The 25,157-nt window shown below is 47.2% G+C and overlaps 1 protein-coding gene across 4 annotated transcripts in view; it reads right to left on the bottom strand.

Annotated features, from left to right (window-relative positions):
• The window catches only part of AMN (amnion associated transmembrane protein), an 85,513-nt gene that overhangs the window by 38,093 nt on the left and 22,263 nt on the right, over positions 1-25,157 (bottom strand). For all 4 annotated transcript variants that reach the window (XM_079948111.1, XM_079948113.1, XM_079948112.1 and 1 more), the window contains exon 4: positions 84-171. In XM_079948111.1, coding sequence (XP_079804237.1) covers positions 84-171 — 88 coding nt within the window. The remainder of the gene's footprint in view (positions 1-83; positions 172-25,157) is intronic.

The raw sequence follows: 25,157 nt of genomic DNA on the forward strand, positions 1-25,157 counted from the left end.
ACTCGTGAGCAGCAGCGTAACGAAGGCATATTCTCTCTGCGCTTAATTTGCATGATTAATGAATGGTAGGTCGAGCACAATACCTGTCTCACAACCTGGATCAAAACTGCTGTCGAAGGCTGCAAACCCAGCACTGGGGGCCAGGATGAATTCTCCATCCAGTGGGATGTACTGAAAAAACAAACAAAAGGAAGAAAGGTTGCATCTTGGGGCTCTGTTCTGTCTGAGCCAGCCTCATAAATGAGCAACGTTAACAACATTCTTACACGGGTCCTCTCCATAAATCCTTTCCACACACGTTGAGCTTTAATAATATAGGGCTGTACCTAGAATCCTCTGTCCGCTAGCCCAAGGGCTATTGGGTTAGTGGATGGGAGAATTTGCTTATTGTACAATGAAGGAATCCAACACAGCCGCTGCGTTAGCAGAAAACTATTAGGCAACTGATTGCGCTCTCTAAGGCCGATTGCCGAAGAATTGATGCTTTTGAATTATGGTGCTGGAGGAGACTCTTGAGAGTCCCATGGACTGCAAGAAGATCAAACCTCTCCATTCTGAAGGAAATCAGCCCTGAGTGCTCATTGGAAGGACAGATCCTGAAGCTGAGGCTCCAATACTTTGGCCACCTCATGAGAAGAGAAGACTCTCTGGAAAAGACCCTGATGTTGGGAAAGATGGAGGGCACAAGGAGAAGGGGACGACAGAGGACGAGATGGGTGGACAGTGTTCTCGAAGCTACCAGCATGAGTTTGACCAAACTGTGGGAGGCAGTGGAAGACAGGAGTGCCTGGCGTTCTCTGGTCCATGGGGTCACTAAGAGTCATACACGACTAAACAACTAAACAACAACAAATTGCACAGCAAAGTTAACCTGCTTGCACTTCTCTTGTGCAATAACGTTCCCTGGAGCAAAACATTTCATGTACCACTAAGTGACTTCAACTTGGCACTCCATTGGGTGCAACCCATAGATTCATGGATTGATTCATTCCCAAAGGCAGCCCAGATAGTCTGAAGTGCAGTAGAGTCCCACACCAAGCCAGAGGACTCAAAGTTTGCACAAATATGATGTTGACTTTTGCTGTCTGGGTGTCAGAGTGCACATCCACTCTTCTGCTTACCCCATGCTTAGAAAACATGGGTCCAAGAGGTTTTCTGCTGGTTCTGTGCTTTCTAGACATGGGTCCAAGAGGATTTTCTTTTGACCTGCTGCATTCCCCAGGAAAACATACTCTTTACTGCTAAACCGGAGCAACCATCAATTTGCAGAAAACCCGGTGGACGTTTCCTGCGATTCAGCAGTAAAGAACAGCTTTTCCCAGGAGAAAGCAGTAGGGCAGTGCTCCCTCCTCACCTGTCTCATGTTCTCTCCTTTCCTGTTGTGCTGAGATTCTCTCCTTTCTGTTAGGGAGCAAAGGGCAGGTTGCTATTGCTTTGCAAACCAGCTCAGTGATGAAGCACTGTCCAGTGCATGCAGAAGTTCAAGGCTTAGCATCTCCAGTTCAAAGAATAAGATAGCAGGTGGTAGAAAAACCATTTGCCTAAGACCCTGGAGGATCCCTGCCTGTCAGGTTAGACCATGGATAGGCAGCCTAAGGCCTGGGGGCCGGATCTGGCCCAATTGCCTTCTAAATCTGGCCCACGGATGGTCCAGGAATCAGTGTGTTTTTACATGAGTAGAATGTGTGCTTTTATTTAAAATGCATCTCTGGGTTATTTGTGGGGCCTGCCTGGTGTTTTTACATGAGTAGAATGTGTGCTTTTATTTAAAATGCATCTCTGGGTTATTTGTGGGGCATAGGAATTGATTCATATATATTTTTCAAAATATAGTCCAGCCCCCCCCACCCCCAGGTCTGAGGGACAGTGGACAGGCCCCCTGCTGAAAAAGTTTGCTGGCCCCTGGGGTAGACAATCCCCAACTAGATAGAAAAGCTATCTGCTTTGGTGGAAGGCAGCTTCTAGACAGAACTGGACTGGGTCACTGAGGCCCAGGATCATTCATGTGGCACCAAACTGTGATTTGGCACGATGTCTGAATCAAGGCAGTATTTCTCCAAAGGTCAGACTCAGTGCTACCACAACTGCACTGTAAAATTTCAAAACCCATAATAGGGCAAGACCTTGATTAGGCCAGCCAAAAGTGTCACAAAACAGCACACCAACTTTTGTATTCTAGATGGCAAAAGCTTGCACACTGTTTGGGGACATTTTAGTTGACCTAATAACCTAATATGGATTTTCGAATTCTCCACAGGGGCCGAGGCGGCTACTTTTACCACAAAGTTTGCAATAGTTTGTGTCAGATGTCATTGGATGTGGAGTTTGGATTTGATATCCCGCTTTATCATTACCCGAAGGAGTCTCAAAGCGGATAACATTCTGCTTTCCCTTTCTCCCCCACAACAAACACTCTGTGAGGTGAGTGGGGCTGAGAGACTTCAAAGAAGTGTGACTGGCCTAAGGTCACCCAGCAGCTGCATGTGGAGGAGCGAGGAAGCGAACCCGGTTCACCAGATTACGAGTCTACCACTCTTAACCACTACACCACACTGGCTCTCGTCTCTGGATGATGACTCCCATCATGGCTGCCTACTGACCATGGGAACTGGAGTCCCAAACATCTGAATGGTGAAAGTTGGCTTGTATATTGAGCACATTTGGCAGGGCAGCATAAATTGGGGAGCGAAGGGAGCCCACTTTGTCCTTGCATAACAACCCAATGTGGCAACAGGCTAATCAGAGAGAGAGAGAGAGAGGCTGACCCACAGGTCTTGGAGGGTTCAAGCCCAAGTCTTCCCAGTTTCCAAAGTATCCAGGACACCACACCAGAAAAAAGCTGATGGGAAAAGGGCAGGGAAGAATTAAGTTCTTAAAGCTGAGGCCTTTCCATCAGATACCTCCTGCTATGCAGTCGTTTTAATTTGGTTCCTCCGAGCCAAGAGCTCTCTCTGCTTCGCTCCGCCTGCAGTCGTGCCAGAGCTGTCCTGCTCTCCTGTCACAGACTGCATCATCAGAGCATGCTGTTCTGCAATGCTGGAAGCACTTGGGAGTGCTGCAAAGAGCTCATTTGCAATCAAGCCTCTGTGACGGCGCTGATTGGGCCCCGAGTTCCCTTCTCCCGCCATAAAGCGAGAGCAAGAGCCATTTAGCTAGCCTGGCACTGATTAAGGTGCCTCTTGGGGGAATGTGGGACTCTTAATATAGAAGCTTCCAGCATGTCTCTTTGCCCTGGACCACATCTCTGGGATTAAAACTGGGGAAGGAAAAGAAGAAGAAATGTAGATTCTGCTGTTACCCAGTTAATTACTTTCGGTCTGTTTCCAGCTGCCTTCGCCAGCGCTCACCTGCAGGTGGCAGCAGTTGGTCAGAGCTATCTGTACTGTCTAGAATGAGGCGCAATTTCCCTTTCCAGCTGGGGGAGGAAAAAAGGTAATTTAAGGATAAAGAGGCTGGGCCTGTGTCTTCTGGCTACCAATTCAGAAAAACCGTACACCTTTTTCGTACATAGGGGAAATTGGGCATGATCAAAGGGAAGAAAGGAAAGGGGTGCTGAGGCCATAAGCTGCACTCGTGGGCTCTGGCACTAGCCGGCACGTGTGTTTTAATGTTGTGCAACAGAGAAATCCAACGCAACAATTGCGCTAGTGGAAACGGTGTGTTGCTAATAACCGTCTAGAACAGCAGCATAGCGGACACAGCAGCCTGCAGCTGGGAAAGCAGCAAAGCAATTGAGCTCCCCGTTGCATCTCCTTTCCTCTGGTTACGTTTAATCCTTGCTGTGTGATGAATGTCAGAGATGGAGAACTTGTAGCCCGACAGAAATCGGTGGACCCCAACTCCCATCAGCCCGAGCCAGCATGGCCAATGGTCTGGGATGGTGGGAGCTGTTGTTGTTGTTTAGTCGTTCATTCGTGTCCGACTCTTCGTGACCCCATGGACCAGAGCACGCCAGGCACTCCTGTCCTCCACTGCCTCCCGCAGTTTGGTCAAACTCATGCTGGTAGCTTCGAGAACACTGTCCAACCATCTCGTCCTCTGTCGTCCCCTTCTCCTTGTGCCCTCCATCTTTCCCAACATCAGGGTCTTTTCCAGGGAGTCTTCTCTTCTCATGAGGTGGCCAAAGTACTGGAGCCTCAGCTTCACGATCTGTCCTTCCAGTGAGCACTCAGGGCTGATTTCCTTCAGAATGGAGAGGTTTGATCTTCTTGCAGTTCATGGGACTCTCAAGAGTCTCCTCCAGCACCATAATTCAGAAGCATCCATTCTTCGGCGATCAGCCTTCTTTATGGTCCAGCTCTCACTTCCATACATCACTACTGGGGAAACCATAGCTTTAACTATACGGACATTTGTTGGCAAGGTGATGTCTCTGCTTTTTAATATGCTGTCTAGGTTTGTCATTGCTTTTCATGGTAGGAGTTAAGAGTTCACCAATATCCAGAGTGCCCTAAGTTGGTACCCCATCCTGATATTCACCCTGGAACGTGCGCAGAGGAGGGTGACCAAGATGGTCAAGGGCCTGGAAACCAAGCCTTCTGAGGAAGGACTGAAGAAGCTGGGTATGCTCAGCATGGGAAATAGGAGGACTGAGAGGAGAGAGGATAGCCAAATATCTCAAGGGCAGCCACATGGAAGAGGGAGAAAGCTTGTTTTTTCCTGCTCTGGAGGGTGGGACTCGAATCAATGGCTTCAAGTTACAAGAAATGAGATTCCGATTCAACATCAGCAAGAACTTTCTGACAGTACACAACCGCAACCAAGAAACGTCCATTATATTCTCATATATTAACTGCAAACCTCTTAAGAGGTTCTTCCAGCAAAGGCATTGAGATCAGTTCTTTATGATTTACACCTTTACCACACAGTCTGTTTGGCCAGTTCACAACATTTCATATGTCCTTATAAAACCTCTTTCCTCAAAGCATGTGGAGTGACAGTCTTTTTTCACCGCCAGTTCATTGGACTTAACTGTCCATAAACTGCACATAAGAAAGCAATAGCTTTCTTAAATAAAATAAAAACTTAGGTCTATTGTTCTTCTGCTACTGTAACCATCCCAAATGCATACGCCATAAGAAACTGAAATTGTTCATCTCTCTTCATTGCCTCTTGCTCCTTTCTGACACAAGCTTGTGGACTTCCACAGACGAGACATTCCTGGTGACATCCTCTTCAAGTCCAGAGGACTCCATATGCAATTTCCATGCTTAATTTTACTTCCTTACCAAGTAGCATTGATTGCAAACAGCATCTCCAAATGACGTCAGGTGATTGGCAGGTGAGAGGCTCCTCCCACTTGCCAAAGATGGCCCCTGGAGGGTGGAGGTAAGGATTTGACCTGCCAGCCAGCTCCCGATTCCCATCTTTACTCCAAGACAGTATGGGAATTGTTATTTTATTTTATTTTATTTTATTTTATTTTATTTTATTTATTTTATTTCTTTTCTTTTCTTTTCTTTTCTTTTCTTTTATTTTTAAATTGAATAAAACTGTAACTCCCAGACCCAGCTGCTTGCCATAGGGCTTAGAACCTGGCTGAGCATGACAGAGCCCAAAATCAAGCGCTGGACCCAAGCCTTAACTTTATCCAATTTATCTAAGCTGTTTTTCAATCACTGCAGCAATGCATTCTGCTCTGTCCTCCTGAGAAGTCTTAAGATACCCTGAGCTGTCAGCATCCTTCTGTTGGCTGTCCATAGCTGTGACCGTGGCAGCGCTCATAAATCTCTGCGCAGGACACCGTAACACTGACCCAGCATTTCAGGAAAAATCTGCCTTCCTGTGATTTATAGCAGGAGCTCCACGGATCAGAGGCAAGGAGAGACTTTGCTGGGTTCTTTACAGCTCCAGAAAGGGGGCTCACCCCACAGGCTGCAGGGAGCCTGTTCTTGCAGAGAACAGAACTGTCTGGAGAGGCATAAGGAGACAGCAGGTTCCGAAGCAAGCAAGACATAAAGTGGCCCAGGGGCACTATTTTGGATTTCTGCAGGGAGGTGGGAGTTGAGCAAGATAGGGAGAAAGGTTCAAAAGCTGTAGTGTCTTCGTTCATCAGCGGGGACCTGTGTGCCCTGAAAACATTTCTTGCAGCTACTCTTTATACTGCAACATCTTAATTTATTTCATTTACGAATTGCTTCCTACGTAACACCTCACAGGAATTGAACAATGAGAACATCAACCATCAATACATATATGTACAGCTGTTTCATATATAGTAGAGCATGTTTTTGTTGTTTAGTCGTTTAGTTGTGTCCGACTCTTCGTGGCCCCATGGAACAGAGCACGCCAGGCACTCCTGTCTTCTACTGCCTCCCACAGTTTGGTCAAACTCATGCTGGTAGCTTCGAGAACACTGTCTAACCATCTCGTCCTCTGTCATCCCCTTCTCCTTGTGCCCTCCATCTTTCCCAGCATCAGGGTCTTTTCCAGGGAGTCTTCTCTTCTCATGAGGTGGCCAAAGTATTGGAGCCTCAGCTTCACGATCTGTCCTTCCAGTGAGCACTCAGGGCTGATTTCCTGAAGAATGGATAGGTTTGATTTTCTTGCAGTCCATGGGACTCTCAAAAGTCTCCTCCAGCACCATAATTCAAAAGCATCAATTCTTCGGCGATCAGCCTTCTTTATGGTCCAGCTCTCACTTCCATACATCACTACTGGGAAAACCATAGCTTTAACTATACGGACAGTGCTAGTCCTGGGAGTTAATCAAGAGGCAAGGTCCAAGTCCAGTCTGTGGTCGATGAAGCAATATGAAGGCAGTCTGTAAAAGTTGAAGCTGGGTGCTGGGCAGGGGCTGAAAAACCACCAACATTGCTCCAAGACTGGGGCTGGCTGACTTTTATATGCCCTGAGGCATAGGGTGGCCCCAATCCTCAGGTGACTTGCCTTTCCTGGCCTGGAGGCGAGCACTCCTCCTGTGGGAACTTAGTTCCCTCTGCCTCTCTGCCCTGAGCCTCTGCAGCTCAGGAGAGGCTGGAGGGTTACTGGACCCAGAGGCAACCTCAGCTTCCCCTGATGGGGCTGAGAGTGGAGCACCTGAAGGCAATGGGTCCTCCATCGCCTCAGGAGCCAGAGCAGACTCAGCTGGTGCCTGCACCTGAGGATCCAGCACAGGTGAGGACCCTTCAGGCTCAAGCCCCAGCCCCGGCTCAGCTGGTTCTGGAGGCGGGAAATCCTGTGCAGGCTGGGATCCCTCAGGTTCAGCATCTGAATCTGAATCCCAGGCCATCACACGGACCTTTGTTGGCAAGGTGATGTCTCTGCTTTTTAAGATGCTGTCTAGGTTTGTCTAGTAGAGCATGGGGCTCTTAATCTCAGGGTTGTGGCTTCAAGCCCCACATTGGGCAAAAGATCCCTGCACAGATGACTGTCATGGACTGGCTGGATGCAGAGGAGTGGTGGCAGGCACCAGCTGGGGAACCAGCAAGGGAAGAGGGCTCAGAGCCAGGGCACTGGTGGTGGGACAACAATGAGTGGTCTGAGGGAGAAGAGGGAGTGGACTGGGAGAAAGAGGTGATGGAAGCTGAAGAGGCAACAGGGTTTAGTGAGCAGGGAGAGGCTGGGGTAGAGTATTGGCAAAACATATTGGTGTTTCACAACTTTCTGAATAGTTGCAGGACCTTAGCCAGCCCTAGCTGAGCAAATGCAGAGTTCACGAAAGCAACTGGCAACTTGGCTGCAGATAGGATGGACGAAGCAGGAACCAGGAACTTGTAGTTAGGTGTTTATTATATACAGTGGACTATTTACAGGAACGGGACGCGGGTGGCGCTGTGGGTAAAACCTCAGTGCCTAGGACTTGCTGATCGTAAGGTCGGCGGTTCGAATCCCCGTGGCGGGGTGAGCTGCCGTCATTCGGTCCCAGCTCCTGCCCACCTAGCAGTTTGAAAGCACCCCTAAGTGCAAGCAGATAAATAGGTACCGCTTTATAGCGGGAAGGTAAACGGCGTTTCCGTGTGCGGCACTGGTGCTGGCTCACCAGTTGCAGCTTCGTCACGCTGGCCACGTGACCCGGAAGTGTCTTTGGATGGCGCCGGCTTCCGGCCTCTTGAGCGAGATGAGCGCGCAACCCTAGAGTCGGTCACGACTGGCCCTTACGGGCAGGGGTACCTTTACCTTTACCTTTATTTACAGGAACAGAACAGAACACGGATCCTTGACTAGCTCTCTCTCACACAACTCTCAACTCCTGAACTCAACCTCATACTAACACATTCCAGTTAGTAGGCCATTAATCATTATTGCCGTGAGAGAGCTTGACCAATCATGGAGCTGTCTCCATGCCTCTGCATCACCAGGCAGACTTACTCCTTCACATTGCCTTGGCTGTCGGCCAAACCCTAATTGACTCTGTGTGCGTAGCTGCACGTATTCAGATTCCCAACATAGAGGACAGTTCAGACTCAGAGGCAGAAGAAGAGAGGGGCCAGGAGACAGAGATGAGGCAGCCCGCTGAAGAGGCCAGGAAACTTCCCCCTTCCTGCTGTGTCCAGTTCCTTTCCTCACTGGTCTCCCAAGAGTAGACCCATCAAATTCACAAGCATTCTGAATTTACACTGTGCAAGTAGAAGTGGATAGCCAAGGAAAATGCTCTATTCCACTGCAAGATTCTGCAGATGCATCTCTATTTTAAAATCATGAATTACAGCCTTGGAAGAACACTAATGAATATTATTAATTGGAGTTAATTGCAATGCAGCAGATATGAATAGTCATAATTGCTGCATATAAATATTCAGTGTGTTTACTTTAAACATATAGATAGTTTTATTGCACACGCTGAATGTTCTACCCAGGATGAATGTGCTATTTTTAGGGATCTCCATATTTTTTTAAGAATGACAGAATTCTCTCAATTCTCCCTTTGGCAGTCAATGCAAAGCCCTTCTGCCACTAGCGATGGTGGCTATGCTCTGCCTCCAAGGCTGGCCCAAGACATTTCGGCACCTGAGGCAAACCACAAAATGGCGCCTCCTTTGGCCAGAGAAGAAGGAGCGAGTGAAGGTCTACATCAGGAGGAAGAGGAGAATAAATACATCGGAAAGGAGGAGGGAGTGAAGATCTACATTGGGAACACAGGGGGAGTCAAATCAACCTCACCTGGGGATTGGAGTGGGAATCAAAGGCTGTTACTCTGAATCATGCCACGTGGGTGCAGAGCCTAGGAGACGCCAGAGGGCAGCCCCATCCATTTCCTATGGTGTAGTGGTTAAGAGCGGTGGACTCGTAATCTGGTGAACCAGGTTTGCTTCCCTGCTCCTCCGCATGCAGCTGCTGGGTGACCTTGGGCTAGTCACACTTCTTTGAAGTCTCTCAGCCCCACTCACCTCACAGAGTGTTTGTTGTGGGGGAGGAAGGGAAAGGAGAATGTTAGCCGCTTTGAGACTCCTTAGGGTAGTGATAAAGCGGGATATCAAATCCAAACTACTACTACTACTACTATTCTTCTTCTTCTTCTTCTTCTTCTTCTTCTTCTTCTTCTTCTTCTTCTTCTTCTTCTCCTCCCTGGGAGGAGACCAGCAGCACCTCCTATTCACCAAGAGAGATCACGTTTCCAAGGAGCCCAGCACACCACAGCTATCACTGTTCAGACTTCAAGACTGAAACAGAATCCCAGGACATCTGCCTCTCCTGTTGTGACAAGCTCCCTCTTTCCCAGGGTCTCCAAGAACACATAGAATAATGAGGAGCAGAACAGAGACCAGAAGTGCCCAGAAACAGTTTGAGACTGCTTGGGAAACATCCAGGAGAGGAGGAGTCTTAGAAAGTGTGGAAGGCAACTGGCAAGTCCCCCCATAGGGGCTACTGGGAAGGGTTGCTGGGTTGCACGTTCGTTTCCTCGAATAGTAAACTTCTCTGGCAACTGCCTCTGCTTCTTCGCTCTGACCTGCATCTGCCTGGCTTGCTTCTGGCTGTGCGGATCTGGCTTGCTTTCCCTGCTCACAACATGTGAATTGCCCTGAGACCTCTGGGTATATAAATTCAATCATCAACAACAACAACATTGAAGGAACAAAGCAAGAGCACCAGCAATGCGCTCATTCACAGTAAACCACCGTATGGCGGAAAGCCTGGCTTATTGTTGCAGGTCAATGCAGGCTGGAGGAGAAAGAGAGAATTCAGATATGTAAAAACAGGAGCTGTGATATGTACACCTCTGCAAATGCACTTGGGCAGGTTTCAATCTTCCACTAGCAGGAATGTGGCTGATGGCTCTAATGGCATTCCCATTAGAATCCCAGTAGCACAGCTATGTGACGCCAGCCAGCCACCCCCCCCCCCCCACAAACATGGCTGAGGCTGGGCGCACTGAAAGGCATTAATAAACAGATAAAAAATCCCAGTAATGATGAAGCTTAATGGCTTTTACTGAATGAGCAAAACAGGCACAACCTGCCAGATTCCATAAAAATGACCAGGGAATGTGTTGCAGACCGTGGTGGCGCAATAAATGACCGAAGAACCAGCAGGGCCAGGCTGAGGAAATTCTGGTGTCACTTGAGATCTGGAAGCGATGAGATGGCCTTCTTCCTAGAAACACTCCTGCCTTCTCTGAGAGCTCAGAATTCTTTGACGGGGTGTGTCAGTCATGGGATTCCACAGAAGCCATGTGCTCGGCATCAGGAGCAAAGTGCCTGGACCCGGAGGAGCAGGTGGCAATTTGCTGCCCTTTGAGCCACCAGGACTGAGTGCCAGAAAAGACAACTGTGGTTAATTTATTGCCAGCCAAGAGCTGGCTGCTGAGAAGTGTCTGCTTCTAGCTACATACTTTATATTCCATGCCATTAACAGAAATGAGGTGTTTGAATTCTGCAACTCTGTGTCTGTGCCTGAGTGTGAACGGTCACTTGAGAAACGGACCCTTCCAGGAAGACATGTTGTAGAATTTCAGCGGAAACAGGAGTGGAAACTGCTGGTGTTCACTTACTCCTCCCATGTCCAGAACAGAAATCAATCCAGCAACTACGATCAATAATTGCTGTTGTTGTTTTCAGTCCACAGAGGATACGTAATTGCTTACTCACTGCCCCGTCGCCTGTCCAATTTGCATTGTGTTTCCTTTGCGCTGAAATGGATGGTGTCGAATAGCGTAACGATAACTGCATGAATAATTATGTCGAATTCCACCAGAGTTGACTGCAAGGCAAATAATGTAGTTTTTGTCAGAAGCTGGACTGCAGCAGGAAAGAAACAGCACTGCTTATGAGGAACATAGGTCAGGATTGAAATCAGTATCATAGCTATGCATGTATATACAGTGGTACCTCGGGTTACATACGCTTCAGGTTACATACGCTTCAGGTTACACACCCCGCTAAGCCAGAAATTAGTGCTTCAGGTTAAGAACTTTGCTTCAGGATAAGAACAGAAATCGTGCTCCGGCGGCACGGTGGCAGCAGGAGGCCCCATTAGCTAAAGTGGTGCTTCAGGTTAAGAACAGTTTCAGGTTAAGAACAGACCTCCGGAACAAATTAAGTACTTAACCCGAGGTACCACTGTATCCATATATTTCATTCATTTATTCATGCTCTGCAGCAGTCTTCGCCAACCAGACCCCCTCCTGGTGCTGTTTGACTTTGCATTCAACATGCATCTGTACTCAATATGCCAGAGGATTTCAACTGTTTTTGAGTCCACGGCTCCCTTGACCAACTACATTCTTTCTGCAGCACCTTCATTTGGCTTGGCCTGGCTTGGCCTCTCTTTGAAAGCCTCTGAATTTTTCTTCTTCTTTGCAGTGCCACAAAAAAAAGCACATCTGAAAATATAGACCATTAGGCAGCCCAAGCCAGTTTTTGGCTGTCATTTACTCTTACGCAACCTGATGGAGCAATCTTCTCAACACTGGGCCGCTGCCAATCGTGGAATTGATGTTCATTTTGCTGGGAGCACTGCTGCTAAATGATGTATTGATCAAACTCAGGAAGGAAGGGTTTGGAGCAGAAATACCCTATATTTATATGCCCAAATTTTCTGCTGCTCAGAAGCAAATAAAAAAAGGGGAAAAAAACCCATATACCCTCCTCCTTTCATGCACACCAGCACACCACTGCCTTTGCTAAGCAGCTGGCAGTACGGTTTTTTAAATCGTCCTTTACAAAGCAACAAAAGCAGCACTGTTTATCTCTGATGTGATCTCTGGTGTAGCTGCACATGATGGGAGGGTGAGACAACATGGGCAGATGAACTGCTGGGGGAGGAATGTGCCCTACTTTGCAGAGGACCATTCTCTAGTTGATGGGCTGTCTGGCCCAAGACCTCTTGAAAGGCCGAGAACCCTTAAGAGCAGATGGGCCTTGAAGTGACCCACTAGCCATTAGCACCAGGGCAGGTGACAGACCACCTGGTCATAGCCTTTTCCACTATGCCAAAATGTGCTGCATTTCTATTGTATGGGAGTGGAACTGATGGGAGTTGTGGCCTAAAACATCTGCATTTGGATTCCTTGAATAATATCTCCTTCTTCCAAGAGGACCTTGTAAACTATAGCTGTTTAACAGGGCTTTTACATATCTCATTGCATTTGTAAAACACAGAGAGGGTCCCACCAAGTGACGCAGCGGGGCATTAAATATCAGAAAATAAAATTTGGGGTGTATGGGGTGTTAGGGGAGGTAGGGCCTCCGTTAAGGGGACATATTGTGCTCCTTCTGGGGTAGCTTCTCCATCTTTGGTCTCCAGCATGCATCTAGCTTTCACCTGTGGCTCCTAGAAGCTGTCAGCATGTGACAGCGGTCACACCCTGGGACCAGTTTGACTGGCTGGCTAAACCAGGTGAGGGTAGCTGATGGGTCTCAAACCATCAGTGACTTCCCCTGCATGTGAAGACAGACTTCTCAGGATTGAGCAGACGAGACCAACAGCAGGCCCAACAGTTTAGAAGGCAGTTATACTGGCCTCGGCCCACTATACCTGAAGGAGCGTCTCCACCCCCATCGTTCTTCCTGGACACTGAGGTCCAGCGCCGAGGGCCTTCTGGCGGTTCCCTCGCTGCGAGAAGTCAAGTTACAGGGAACTAGGCAGAGGGCCTTCTTGGTGGTGGAACCCACCCTGTGGAACACCCTCCCACCAGATGTCAAAGAGAAAAACAACCACCAGACTTTTAGAAGACATCTGAAGGCAGCCCTGTTTAGGGAAGCTTTTAATGTTTAATAGATTATTGTATTTTAATATTCTGTTGGAAGCCTCCCTGGGTAGCTGGGGAAACCCAGCCAGATGGCTGGGGTATAAATAATATATTATTATTATTATTATTATTATTATTATTATTATTATTATTATTATTTTCTGCACATGCTGTAGAGGGAAGTGAGGGGCAGGTGGGGCTTGTCAACCTTGGAAGTTAGCCCATCTAAGAGAAGGAAAACTCTGATCCTAAACCACTACCACCTTGTGGGATATCTTTGGGAGATGAAAAGGCTAAGGAGTAAAAACCCTACACAAATCCAGAGTGGAGTCTCTAAGATGGTTGGATGGCACCTTGTAGGTAGGTAAAAGACAAAGGACCCCTGGACGGTTAAGTCCAGTCAAAGGCAACTATGGGATGCGACGCTCATCTCCACTTTCAGATCGAGGGAGCCAACGTTTGTCCACAGACAGACGTCTGGGTCATGTGGCCAGCATGACTTCTGGTAGAACAGGACACCATGACGGAAGCCAGAGGGCACATAAACGCTGTTTACTTTCCCACTGCAGCGGTATCCATTTATCTACTTGCACTGGCCTGCTTTCAAACTGCTAGGTTGGCAGGAGCTGGGACACAGCAATGGGCGCTCACTCCTTTGCAGGGATTCGAACCGCTAACCTTCCAATCGGCAAGCCCAAGAGGCTCAGTGGTTTAGACCTCCTTCCAGCAACTCCTGCAGCCAAGCTCTTGTTTTGCTTTGCTTTCCTTTGTGCCACATCAGCAAGCCTCAGAGAGGGGGGTCTTGTCATCTGGGCTGCCTAGGACCTCCACACACACTGCCCAGGCTTGCGCACTTCAGTTTGATTTCTCCCCCAGAGGTGCACTGTGTTGTCTCTCGAGGTGGACGGATGCCAGCAGCAACAACAACAAACTAGTTGCCCAGGTCCCTTGGACAGAAACTGCATCAGTTCAAGTCATATGAAACTAATGGAAGTTTGTAGTGTCGATTCACCCTTTGAGATAAGAGTGGGTCTGTACATGTCTCCAGAGGTAGAAGCTAAGAGAGGGGATGTTTGACAGGGTATATTCACAACCTAGATTATTTCCTAGGACATGTCATGGGAAAAGTCAAGGCAGATTTCACCAGCTCTCTGGCGGAGTCACTGATTAAAGTTTCACTTCCAGGTAAGGATGGGTGACTTGTCAGTTCAGGGCTCCACATTTCTGCATCAGTTTGTGAGGGATTTTTTTTTTTTAATAAAAAAATAGTCTCACGAAAACCCAGCAGCATTTCAGTGCAGACTCCTCCCAGTACACATCTCTACATGCAGTGTTCCCTAAAACACATTTTTGAAAGCCATTTCTCCTTATACAAAGCATTTTTATGCTGTTTTCACTAATATGTATATTTCGAATGTGCATTTTACCCTTGTATATGTATTTTTATACACCGTGTATAGGATTTATTGCAATCAATACAACTTGTTAATTGAAAGAAATAATTGTTTTGTACACGTTACTTGCCTCGAGAAAGGGGAATGAAAAAGTGTGAATTTTGAGGCATACCTGTGTTTCAATTCGCTTCAGGTTTCAGAAAATGAGAGATAGTCAGGTTTGCTTTCAAAGGGAAACGGCATCAAATTCCTTCCCCATCCCTGACCCCCCCACCGCACCCCACTGGTAAATAGCCTCTGCCCGAGTTTGGATTCATCAGCTTAATGTGAATTGTCATAATCCCTTTCAGATCTCTGCTTCTTTTTAACCAGTATCCCCGCTATTTTAGAGGAAAGGGGAAGGCTGAAAACATTTGAGGCCCTTAAGGCTTCAGTGGAACATTTCAGCTGGGTAGGAGCTGCCTCTCTGGAGAGCAGTTGGCATTTCAAGATCAACCTTCCTGCTAGCTGAAGGATGCTGAAGCGAAGTTTGGTACATTCTTCCCATACCAATTAGGAGGCTAAGAATAAACCGCCGGGACCCCAAACTCTTGTTAGACGTTGTCACCTTCTGCCTCTTCCCCGGCAGCCATCTCTTCCCTTTGCTTTTCTCCTCCTTGCCTGCCTAAATAGCAAGGATGCAGTGTGCAATGGACCATTCCCTGAAGATGCTACTCAGAGGCCTTAGGTCTCTGGTTTGGGGTGGAATGGCTGAAAGAGTTGCTGGAGAGAGACTCTATGTTTTTGGTCAACAGTTCAGGCTCCTTTGTTTTCCTTTGTTTGCTCCTTTGTTTTCTTTCTTTGGCCATATCTTGATCCTGAGGGTTAGACGAAGAAATGCCAGACGAGCAGCTGTCAGCAACTCTTTCTTCAGAGGTATGAGCTGGAGCCACAGGTACGCTTGCCCTTTATTTATAATGGAAGAGGGGGACGTGATTTGTCAATGCGGCGTTCGTGATCTACAAAAGCAAAGCCCCGAGAATTCGGAACAAGAGCAGGGAATTGTGTGTTGCTCGCCACGACCGCCTCTCACCTCCCCATCTGCCGCACAAAGGCGGAAGCAACTCCAGATATTGGCAGTCGCTGCCCAAGCTTATAAAAGCCCCCCCCCTCCTTGTCCTTACATCTGCAGAGCTTTCTCTTCCATAACGCCACCATTCAGCAGCCATATGGTGCTTGTTCTACGGAATTGGCTTTTGCCCCTGCTTAAGCAACTTCTGCGCGAGAGTGAAACGAAGCCGTTGTGGGCACCGAAAGAGCCTCTTTGAAATTACAGCTTCGGGGCAGGGCTTAGATCCACAAAGGCTGCCAAGCCCTGTGGCACCAGGCTGCGACCTCTCATTTGTCACAGGTCGGCTGAGGCAGCTTCACACATGCAGTCTAAGTCCACTGGGTTTCGTGTGCGGATGATTCGCACGCCACCTTCCCTTGGTGTGCTGCACTTAAGGCTGTGCACCAGAAACTGTGAACGTAACGACCGTGTTGAGGAGTGTAAGACATCAGTAGGTTCATCGATGGGAATCTGAGGACAGCATTCAGATGCCTTATGCTCTGCATCACTATTAGGAAGCCTCCTTACACTGAGTCAGACCACTTAGTGTTGTCAACCAGGGCCAGATTTAGGTTTGATGAGGCCCTAAGCTGCTGAAGGTCATGGGGCCCTTTATTATATGTCCAGCTGTCCTTTGTCAACAACAAATTGTCGCCATTTTTTGTGTTGAATATATGCTATATGGTAATTTATGGACCTAATAGGTATCTAAAGCCATTTGCACATGCTGAATGTTGTTGTTGCTGTTTAGTCGTGTCCGACTCTTTGTGACCCCATGGACCAGAGAACGCCAGGCACTCCTGTCTTCCACTGCCTCCCACAGTTTGGTCAAACTCATGCTGGTAGCTTCAAGAACACTGTCCAACCATCTCTCATGAGTTCCTTCATGTCTTTTGCATCTCACTCCAGCTAACAGATCAGAAGGAGTTGGTTGAAAAAACAAAACCCAAAAGATCCCACCAGCCTGAAATTTGCCTATTGTGGCTCTAAAGAAACAAAAGTCAGACTCTAGCTTTGCTTTGTAATCTGCTAACAAATATATATGGTGAGCCTATCTTAGGGTGGTTGAATCTGCCAGTCATGGTTTCCCTCGGGTTCTCGTTTTTCCAGTCTTAAATTCAATTACCCACATTTCCACAGGTTGTGATTTTTAAATTTTATTTTTAAAGAAATTTTCATGAAAATTCGTTTGCACAGTCGTTCCCAAACTCCCCTGCCCTCCTGCCCCTTGAAATAATTTGTTGAGGATCTTGGCAACCCATTTCATAATTTTGCTGCTGTCATAGCAATTGTAATGTGCTGGATGCCGGACGATTTTTAAGCTTATTCTTACAGACATGCTGCATACCACCTGGATGAAGCTCGCGGACCACAGTTTGGAACCCCTGCATTTGCATTTCTTTCCGGATTTCTGCTCATACGTATACCCGTTTTTGTATGCAGTTTGGCTTAATATACACCTTTTCCCTCTTTTTTTGCAAAGCAATGCTCTCTAATATAATGCAGTGTTTGTATGCTATTTTCAAGAATATATACCTTATATGCAGACCTTATACTAACATGTGCATTTCTGTACGTATTACTTGAGCAGGAGAACTTGCATTGCAAAATTCAGAGAAGTGTGGGTTTTCAAGAATGGCTTCTTTCACTCTCCCCTGCTCCTGGCCTGCCCTATCCATTTAACGCTTAAAAAAAATAAATGAGTTGGGGGCGGCTAATGCTGCTCTCATTGTCTCCTTTGTGCCTGTTTCAGAAATTAGGTTCGATTGGGGAGCTGTAGGTACTTGGAATCCTTGCAGGATTCAAGCTCTAAAAGGAAGCCCTGCAGGAGAGGACAGAATTACCAGGGCCGTTTAAATGTTTAATGCCAGGCCTCCTCCTTGGAAATGTGAGGGGTGAACCAGTCAGCTGGGAAGCAAGTTCTGGCAGCCTGTTCCTCCATCACGGTTCCTATTAGATTTCCACTTGCAGCTGGTTTATGGGCCACTGTTAAAATGGGAACGAGATTAATACAGGAAAGCGTGGCAGGCGTACGGAATTATGTGCGTTGCGTGAACATGCCGAGATTTTTAAAAGGAGCCTCGGCACTGAGGAGACTTCCAAACAGAGCCCTGATTCTCTCCCCTCCTCCCAAAATCTGACTTTAACCTTGAAAGATTTCCAGTTCGGAGGATTCTAGTGCGATAAATGCAGGTCTCTGTTCCCTTCGTGTGATGGCCTGGGACTCGGACTCAGACTCAGAACCAGAGGAGTCTCAGTCTGCACCGGATCCTTTGCCTCAGGCGGTGTCTGAACCAAGTCTGGGGCCTGATCCTGAAGAGTCCCAGTCTGCACAGGTTCCCCTGCACCAAGCACCAGCTGGGCCGAGTCAGGGGCCTGAGCCTGCCCTAGCTCCAGATGTGGGGATTACCTCGTTGCCTCCAGCTGGGCAATCACTTACAGCTGCTCCACTACCAGTTGGGTCAGGGGAGGCTGAGGCGGCCTCTGGGTCTAGTAACCCACCGACGTCTCACGAGCTGCAGAGACTAAGGTCTGAGAGAAGGAGAGACTTGAGTACTCATAGGAGGAGTGCTCACCTTCGGGCGAGACAGGGAGGTGAGTAACTGGGGGATCAGGACTGGTCGTTACCCCAACAGAGATAAAAGGCTGTCGGACCCCACCCCAGGTTGCGGGAGCAACATTGCTGTTTGCTAGAACCTGCCTGAGACCCTGTGCCTGATCCAGCCTGGTGTCCTGCCTTGGTCCTGTCAGACTGACTCCTCGCGGAACCCTTGGATTTGGGACCAGACCTGGACCGCGTTGCTCGGATTACCCCTAGGCCCAGCACACTACGCCTGACGGCAACTAGATAACCTGGTAGAAGTTTCCTTTGTCTCTTGTTATAGGGACTTGGCATAAGGCCAAGTACAAAACCATAGAATCATTGGAAGGGACCCCAAGGGTAATCTGGTCTACTGTTTCCCAACCTTGGGTCTTCAGCTGTTTTTTGACTACAATTCCCATCATCCCCAACCACCACTGGTCTTGCTAGCTAGGGATGATGGGAGTTGTAGTCCGAAAAAAGCTGGAGAACCCAAGGGTACGAAACAGCGATCTAGTCCCAATGCCCTGCAATGCTGGAATCTCAGCTTAAGCACCTATGACAGATGAGCAAATGAGAGGGGGGAAATAGCACGAGAAAAGTCACCCAACACACATTCTTGTGGGCTTCATCCAAGCCACCTTTTAACAAAATCATATGCATGGAGGCATTGGAATACAAATGTCCACATTTGATTTTTTTTTTTTTTTAAATGTATTTTTGACCTTTGGAGTCACTTCCAAGTCTACAATTCTATTCTATGAGTCTATGATATCAGGAGCTGCCCCTGGCCACATTGGGGACCAGGATTTTTGAATCATAGAAACAAAGACTTGTAGGGTTGGGAGGGGCCACAAGAGCCATCTAGTCCAACCCCCGGCCATTGAGGAATAACAACTAAGGAACCCCTGACAGATGACCACCCAAATTCCGTTTAAAAACCTCCCATGGAGGACAGTCCACCACCTTCTGAGGGAGCTCATTCCACTGCTGAACAGCGCTTACCATAATAAAGTTTCTCCTAATGTTTAGAATCTCTTTTCTTGCCATTTGAATCCATCGGTTCAGGTCCTACCCCTTCAGCAGCAGAAAACAAGCTTGCTCCATCTTAATGTGACAGCCCTTTGGACAGGGCCGGATTTAGAAGAGGAAGAAGAAGAAGAGTCTGGATTTGATATCCCGCTTTATCACTACCCAAAGGAGTCTCAAAGCAGCTAACAATCTCCTTTCCCTTCCTCCCCCACAACAAACACTCTGTGAGGTGAGTGGGGCTGAGAGACTTCAGAGAAGTGTGACTGGCTCAAGGTCACCCAGCAGCTGCATGTGGAGGAGCGGGGAAGCGAACCCGGTTCCCCAGATTACGAGTCTACCGCTCTTAACCACTACACCACACTGGCTCTAGGTTTGATGAGGCCCTAAGCTACTGAAGGTAATGGAGCCCTTTATATGTCCAGCTGTCCTTTGTCAACAACCAATTGTCACTGTTTTATTGTGTTGAATATATGCTATATGGTAATTTATGGACCTAATAGGTATCTAAAGCCATTTGCACATAACAAATAGGAGCCTACACAACACAAAACACTGTTGCTGTATGTAGGTTTTATTTTATTTGTTTTTTATCTTATATTTTGGAAATGTACATCCAGTTTTTCTTTTCCTTTAAATTTTTTTGCGCCCCCCCAAGAGAGCTTATACGTAAATCCGGCACTGTCTTTGGATATATCTTCTCTCAGTCTTTTCTTCTCCAGGCTAAACCTACTCCAGCTCCCTCAATTGCACCTCATAAGATTTGGTTTCCAGATCATCTTCTAGCTTATAATATTAACCTTAAATTGAATCAATGGTTAGTTTAAACCTAGTGCCCCATGACAGCAACAGCGCAGTGAGGTAGTTTTAGACTCTGGATTTAATCAGCTTTTGGGGGCGGGGTGAGGAGACTGTTTAGACGATCCGCATGGATTATTTTACAAGGTTTGTTAGCTAGCCCTGCTCAATTTGGGGGCACTCCTGTTCGTTCTGCAGAGTGGCCCTCGACTTTGGCAAAGGCCCTCGACTTTGCAGCTCAGTGGCAGAGTTTTCCATGCAGAAGCTCCCAAATTTAATGCAGAACTGGCCAGTTTCTATTGGAGTGGGAAGGGGTGGAAGCAGTTGGAGCAGAGCTGGCTAATTCTCGTTTCATCCCGTCTCTTCTCTGCTGAGTTAAACAAGGAGAACACCGAGGCTAAGGAAAAGGAAGCAGACAGGTGGTGCCGCCCTCTGGACTGCGTTCAGGTAAGAAGGTAGGCAGGTGGGGGCTACCTGAGAGTAAACAGAGGCTGATGGGAACAGCACCATACAGCACCCAAATTAACAATCTAAGAAAATTAGAATATTAAATGAAATCAGCAAAACAAGGATTGCAAATAGAGCAATATTGGACCTCTGAGAAGCAGAAGCATGCATATGTACTCAGGATGCTTCAATAGCAGCATCAAGTGCTCCAAATCAACACAGACTGTGGAAACTTCACACTGGACTTCAAGCATCTGGCATTGTGTGCCTCCCCATTCTTCCTCCAGACTCTGGGTCCTTGGTTTCCAAATGAGATACAAAAGCTGCTCTCATCAGAAAAAGAGATTTGGGGAGCCATGTCATCAGCTGGTTTGGTCCACTGTGCTTCATTAAGTCCAGGGTCAACGCAGCTGTCTACTAGGAGATTTTGGAGCACTTCATGCTTCCTTCTACAGACGAGCTTTATGAGGATGCTGACTTCATTTTCCAGCAGGACTTTGGCATCTGCCCACACTGCCAAAAATACCAAAACCTGGTTCAATGCCCATGGGATTACTGTGCTTGATTGGCCAGCGAACTCACCTGACCTGAACCCCATAGAGAATCTATGGGGCATTGCCAAGAGAAAGATGAGAGACATGAGACCAAGCAATGCAGAAGAGCTGAAGGCTACTATTGAAGCTTCCTGGTCTTCCATAACACCTCAGCAGTGCCACAGGCTGATAGCATCCATGCCACGCTGCATTGAGGCAGTAATTGATGCAAAAGGGGCCCAAACCAAGTACTGAGTACATATGCATGCTTCTACTTCTCAGAGGTCCAATATTGCTCTATTTGCAGTCCTTGTTTTGCTGATTTCATTTAATATTCTAATTTTCTGAGATTGTTAATTTGGGGTTTTCAGCAGCTGTACCCCATGATCATCACAATTATAACAAATAAAGGCTTGACATATCTCGCTTTACATGTCATGAGTCTATCTCATATATTAGTTTCACCTTTTAAGATGAATTACTGAAATAATTTTCTGAGTTTCACCTGTATTTGCCCTTATGGATAGGCAATGGGTAGGCAAACTAAGGCCCGGGGGCCGGATGCAGCCCAATCGCCTTCTAAATCTGGCCCATGGACGGTCCGGGATAAGTATGTTTTTACATGAGTAGAATGTGTGATTTTATTTAAAATGCATCTCTGGGTTATTTGTGGGGCATAGGAATTCGTTCATTTATTTGTTTTTCAAAATATAGTCCGGCCCCCCACAAGGTCTGAGGGACAGTGGACCGGCCCCCTGCTGAAAAAGTTTGCTGACCCCTGGTCACTAGCCTCTCCTTCTGGCATTTCCAGATAGGGCTCCTGTCTGACATCTGCCCCAGAGGTGTGCCCTGATGGCTGTGCTTCTCATGGCATCAAGCTTTATGATATCTGCTTTTGCAGCCAGTGTAAGCAGAGGTGAAGCTGAGACCAGTTAATGATCCCTAAATAGAGACTTCTATGCAAAAACACGAAACACTCCCATTATCATGGTCCATGTTTCCTTCTCCTAAGTCTGATAAAAGCACTCGGTTAAAGAAGTATTTAATTGAATGAGCCTTAGCCAATTATTCTATCTATTATGTCTGCATCAATTTGCATGCGAGCATAAAAACAGTAGTTCGGAAGGGAAAAAAATGATTATTTGCTTTTAGACAAGGTTTGCATGAGCTGCAGTTAGGATCACCTTAGGAAAGGCAGTCTCTGCAGTGGGAAAGGGAAGGGGGGATATTTTCAGATGGCGCTTGCTCTCAGCATGGTTTAAAGATAAAATACAAAGCACTTACAATTCAAAATAGTATTATTATTATTATTATTTTTAATGAGGCCTGATTAAGGCTGCAATCCAAGCCACACTTACCCAGACATGGGGGTGAATAAGCATTCTGCTGCTTGCTCCATAGTTGCAGAGTACTAGCAAGAATTCCAATTAAATGCTCACAAAGGCATGAATGTGCATCCGATTCAAATGCTCACAGAAAGCTCAAAGGGCAAGCACCCTCTGCTGTCACCATAGTAAGGTAAAGGGACCCCTGACCGTTAGGTCCAGTCGTGACCAACTCTGGGGTTGCGGCGCTCAACTCGGGTCATGTGGCCAGCATGACTAAGCCGCTTCTGGCGAACCAGAGCAGCACACGGAAATGCCGTTTACCTTTCCGCCAGAGCGGTACCTATTTCTCTACTTGCACTTTGACGTGCTTTCGAACTGCTAGGTTGGCAGGAGCTGGGACAGAGCAATGGGAGCTCACCCCGTTGCGGGGATTCGAACCGCCAACCTTCTGATCGGCAAGCCCTAGGCTCTGTGGTTTAACCCACAGCGCCACCCATGTTCTGTTGTCGCCATACCAAGGCCTAAAAGCTTATCTTGGAGCAGGTGCTGGCAGTGGGCACTGCCTACGTCCCATGAGATCATCTTTCCCTTCTAGAAATGGAACTATAAGTGCCAGAATCCCAGGTTGAGAACTGATACTGGAAATTTAGGTTTGTGCATTCTGGCACAACAAATCATCTTTTTTTCCCCTTTTCTTTTAAAGGACTTTCTGAGGTTATGGAAATCATGGGGAATTGCACTACAACATATGGGATGACCAGTTAAGAGGAAAATGCACATCCACTGTTAAAGCAAATCAGGATGCAATCAGGGTGAATGCTCATTGTCGTATAACCCTCCAGCAAGCAGATTAGAACAGATGTCCAATAAAGGCTGGAGGTTTTCTAATCTCTACGTAAGTGTTGCACAAGCAATTCAGTATGAACGTTGAATAATCAGGTTGTCCGAAGGAGCTCACCAATTCCATCAGGGAGAAAAAACCCTTTCGGAACCCTTGTGAGCATTTGAGTCAGTGCCGGATTTATGTATAAGCTAAACAAGCTATAGCTTAGGGCCCCCCTCTCTTGGGGGCCCCCAAAAAAATTAGAGGAAAAAACTGGATGTACATTTCCAAAGTATAAGATAAAAAACAAATAAAATAAAACCTACATACAGCAACAGGGTTTTGTGTTGTGTAGGCGCCTATGATGTAAGTCATGGGCCCCGCCTGCTAGCCTGCTCCCAAAATATCACTGCTTTGCTCATTTCTATATATAGGGTGCCTACGTTCTGCATGGACTGGTTGCAAATTACCATGTAGCATATATTGAACACAAAAAACAGCGACAATTTGTTGTTGACAAAGGACAGCTGGACATATAAAGTGTAGAACCTTACATTTGTCTCTACTGAATTGCATCTGTTTGGACCCGATTCTCCAAACTGTTAAGATTCACTGGAGGACACATGACACACCCTTATACTGAGTCAGACTATTGCTCCATCTCTCTCAATATTGCCTACACAGGCTGGCATTGGCTCTCCAGGGCTTCAGGCTGGGTTATTTGGTTCCATACCTAAATCCCTGAACAGCGGCTGCCAGTCAGTGTTGACAATACAGTGGTACCTCCGGTTACAAACAGGATCCGTTCCAGAGGCCTGGCCGTATCCCAAAGATTTTGTAACCGGAGGACCGCTTCTGCGCATGTGCGCAGAGCGCTTCTGCGCATGCATGAGCAGCAAACCCACTTTCGGGTTTGCCGCGTTCGCAACCCGAGGGTCCACTCTACTGAGCTAAACAGAGCAGTGGTCTGATTCTGCATATGGCAGGTCTCTATATTCCCAACACTTTGTATCAGCATCCTAATCAGATACTTTGCAGTTCTCTTTGAATGGGAAGTGCTTTGCCAGAAATAACCACAAACCATTAAGCCATAAACCTTCTGCGGGAATTGGAACTGTTCAGCTTTAACGTTATAATAAGGCCCACATTTCCAAACATTCCACCTGTCCATTTCCTGTCTGCTAACATTCCTCATGCTTGCTTTTTTTTAGAGCATACACAGGGAGATACAAAATTCCTCATGTGGGTGTTTATAGACCAGTTAAACACAGCATGCTGTCTTATTAAAACATCCAAGTAATTAGCAGTTTAAGCAGCTTGGATAAATTATGGCACATAAAATTATAGTGGCTATTTGAACAGAGGCACTTGCACACAAACCTTCTTACAACCCACCCACTCCAAACAGTGTAAGAGGCAAAACCACACACACACACACACACACACACACACACACACACACCCCATAATGACTAAAAGCCAAGTGACCTTCTTCCCCCACGCAATTTTCCTGTATTATTTCAGCTTAGTTCTGTCTGCTTCCTGTCAGTGGACATTAGGAAAGGGGAGAAAAACAAAGGGGAGCGTGCACTAATGGTTAGAGTATTTGATGGACTAGGGGGGAGCAGGATTCTCCCGTTAAGCACACTAGGTGAACTTGGGCCAGTCAGCCTAGCCTAGAGGGTTGTTGCGAGGAAAAAGTGTGGATCATAGAGTTGGAAGGGATCCTGAGGAACATCTGATCCAAACTGCTGCAATTCAGGAATATGTAGCTATCCCTTATGGAGATCGAACCTGCAACCTTGATGTTACCAGCATCACCCCCTAACCAGCTGAGCTATCCAGCCAATGGCATGGAAGGGACTAAGATTAGTACACCGAACGCCTTGGAGAAACGGTATACAGTCATACCTCGGGTTGAATGTGCTTCAGGTTTAGCACTTTTGGGTTGCGCTCTGCGGCAACCTGGAAGTAACGGAGTGCATTACTCCCGGGTTTTGCGGTT

The sequence above is a fragment of the Podarcis cretensis genome (assembly GCF_951804945.1).
Source record: "Podarcis cretensis genome assembly, chromosome: 1".
Taxonomy (NCBI): domain Eukaryota; kingdom Metazoa; phylum Chordata; class Lepidosauria; order Squamata; family Lacertidae; genus Podarcis; species Podarcis cretensis.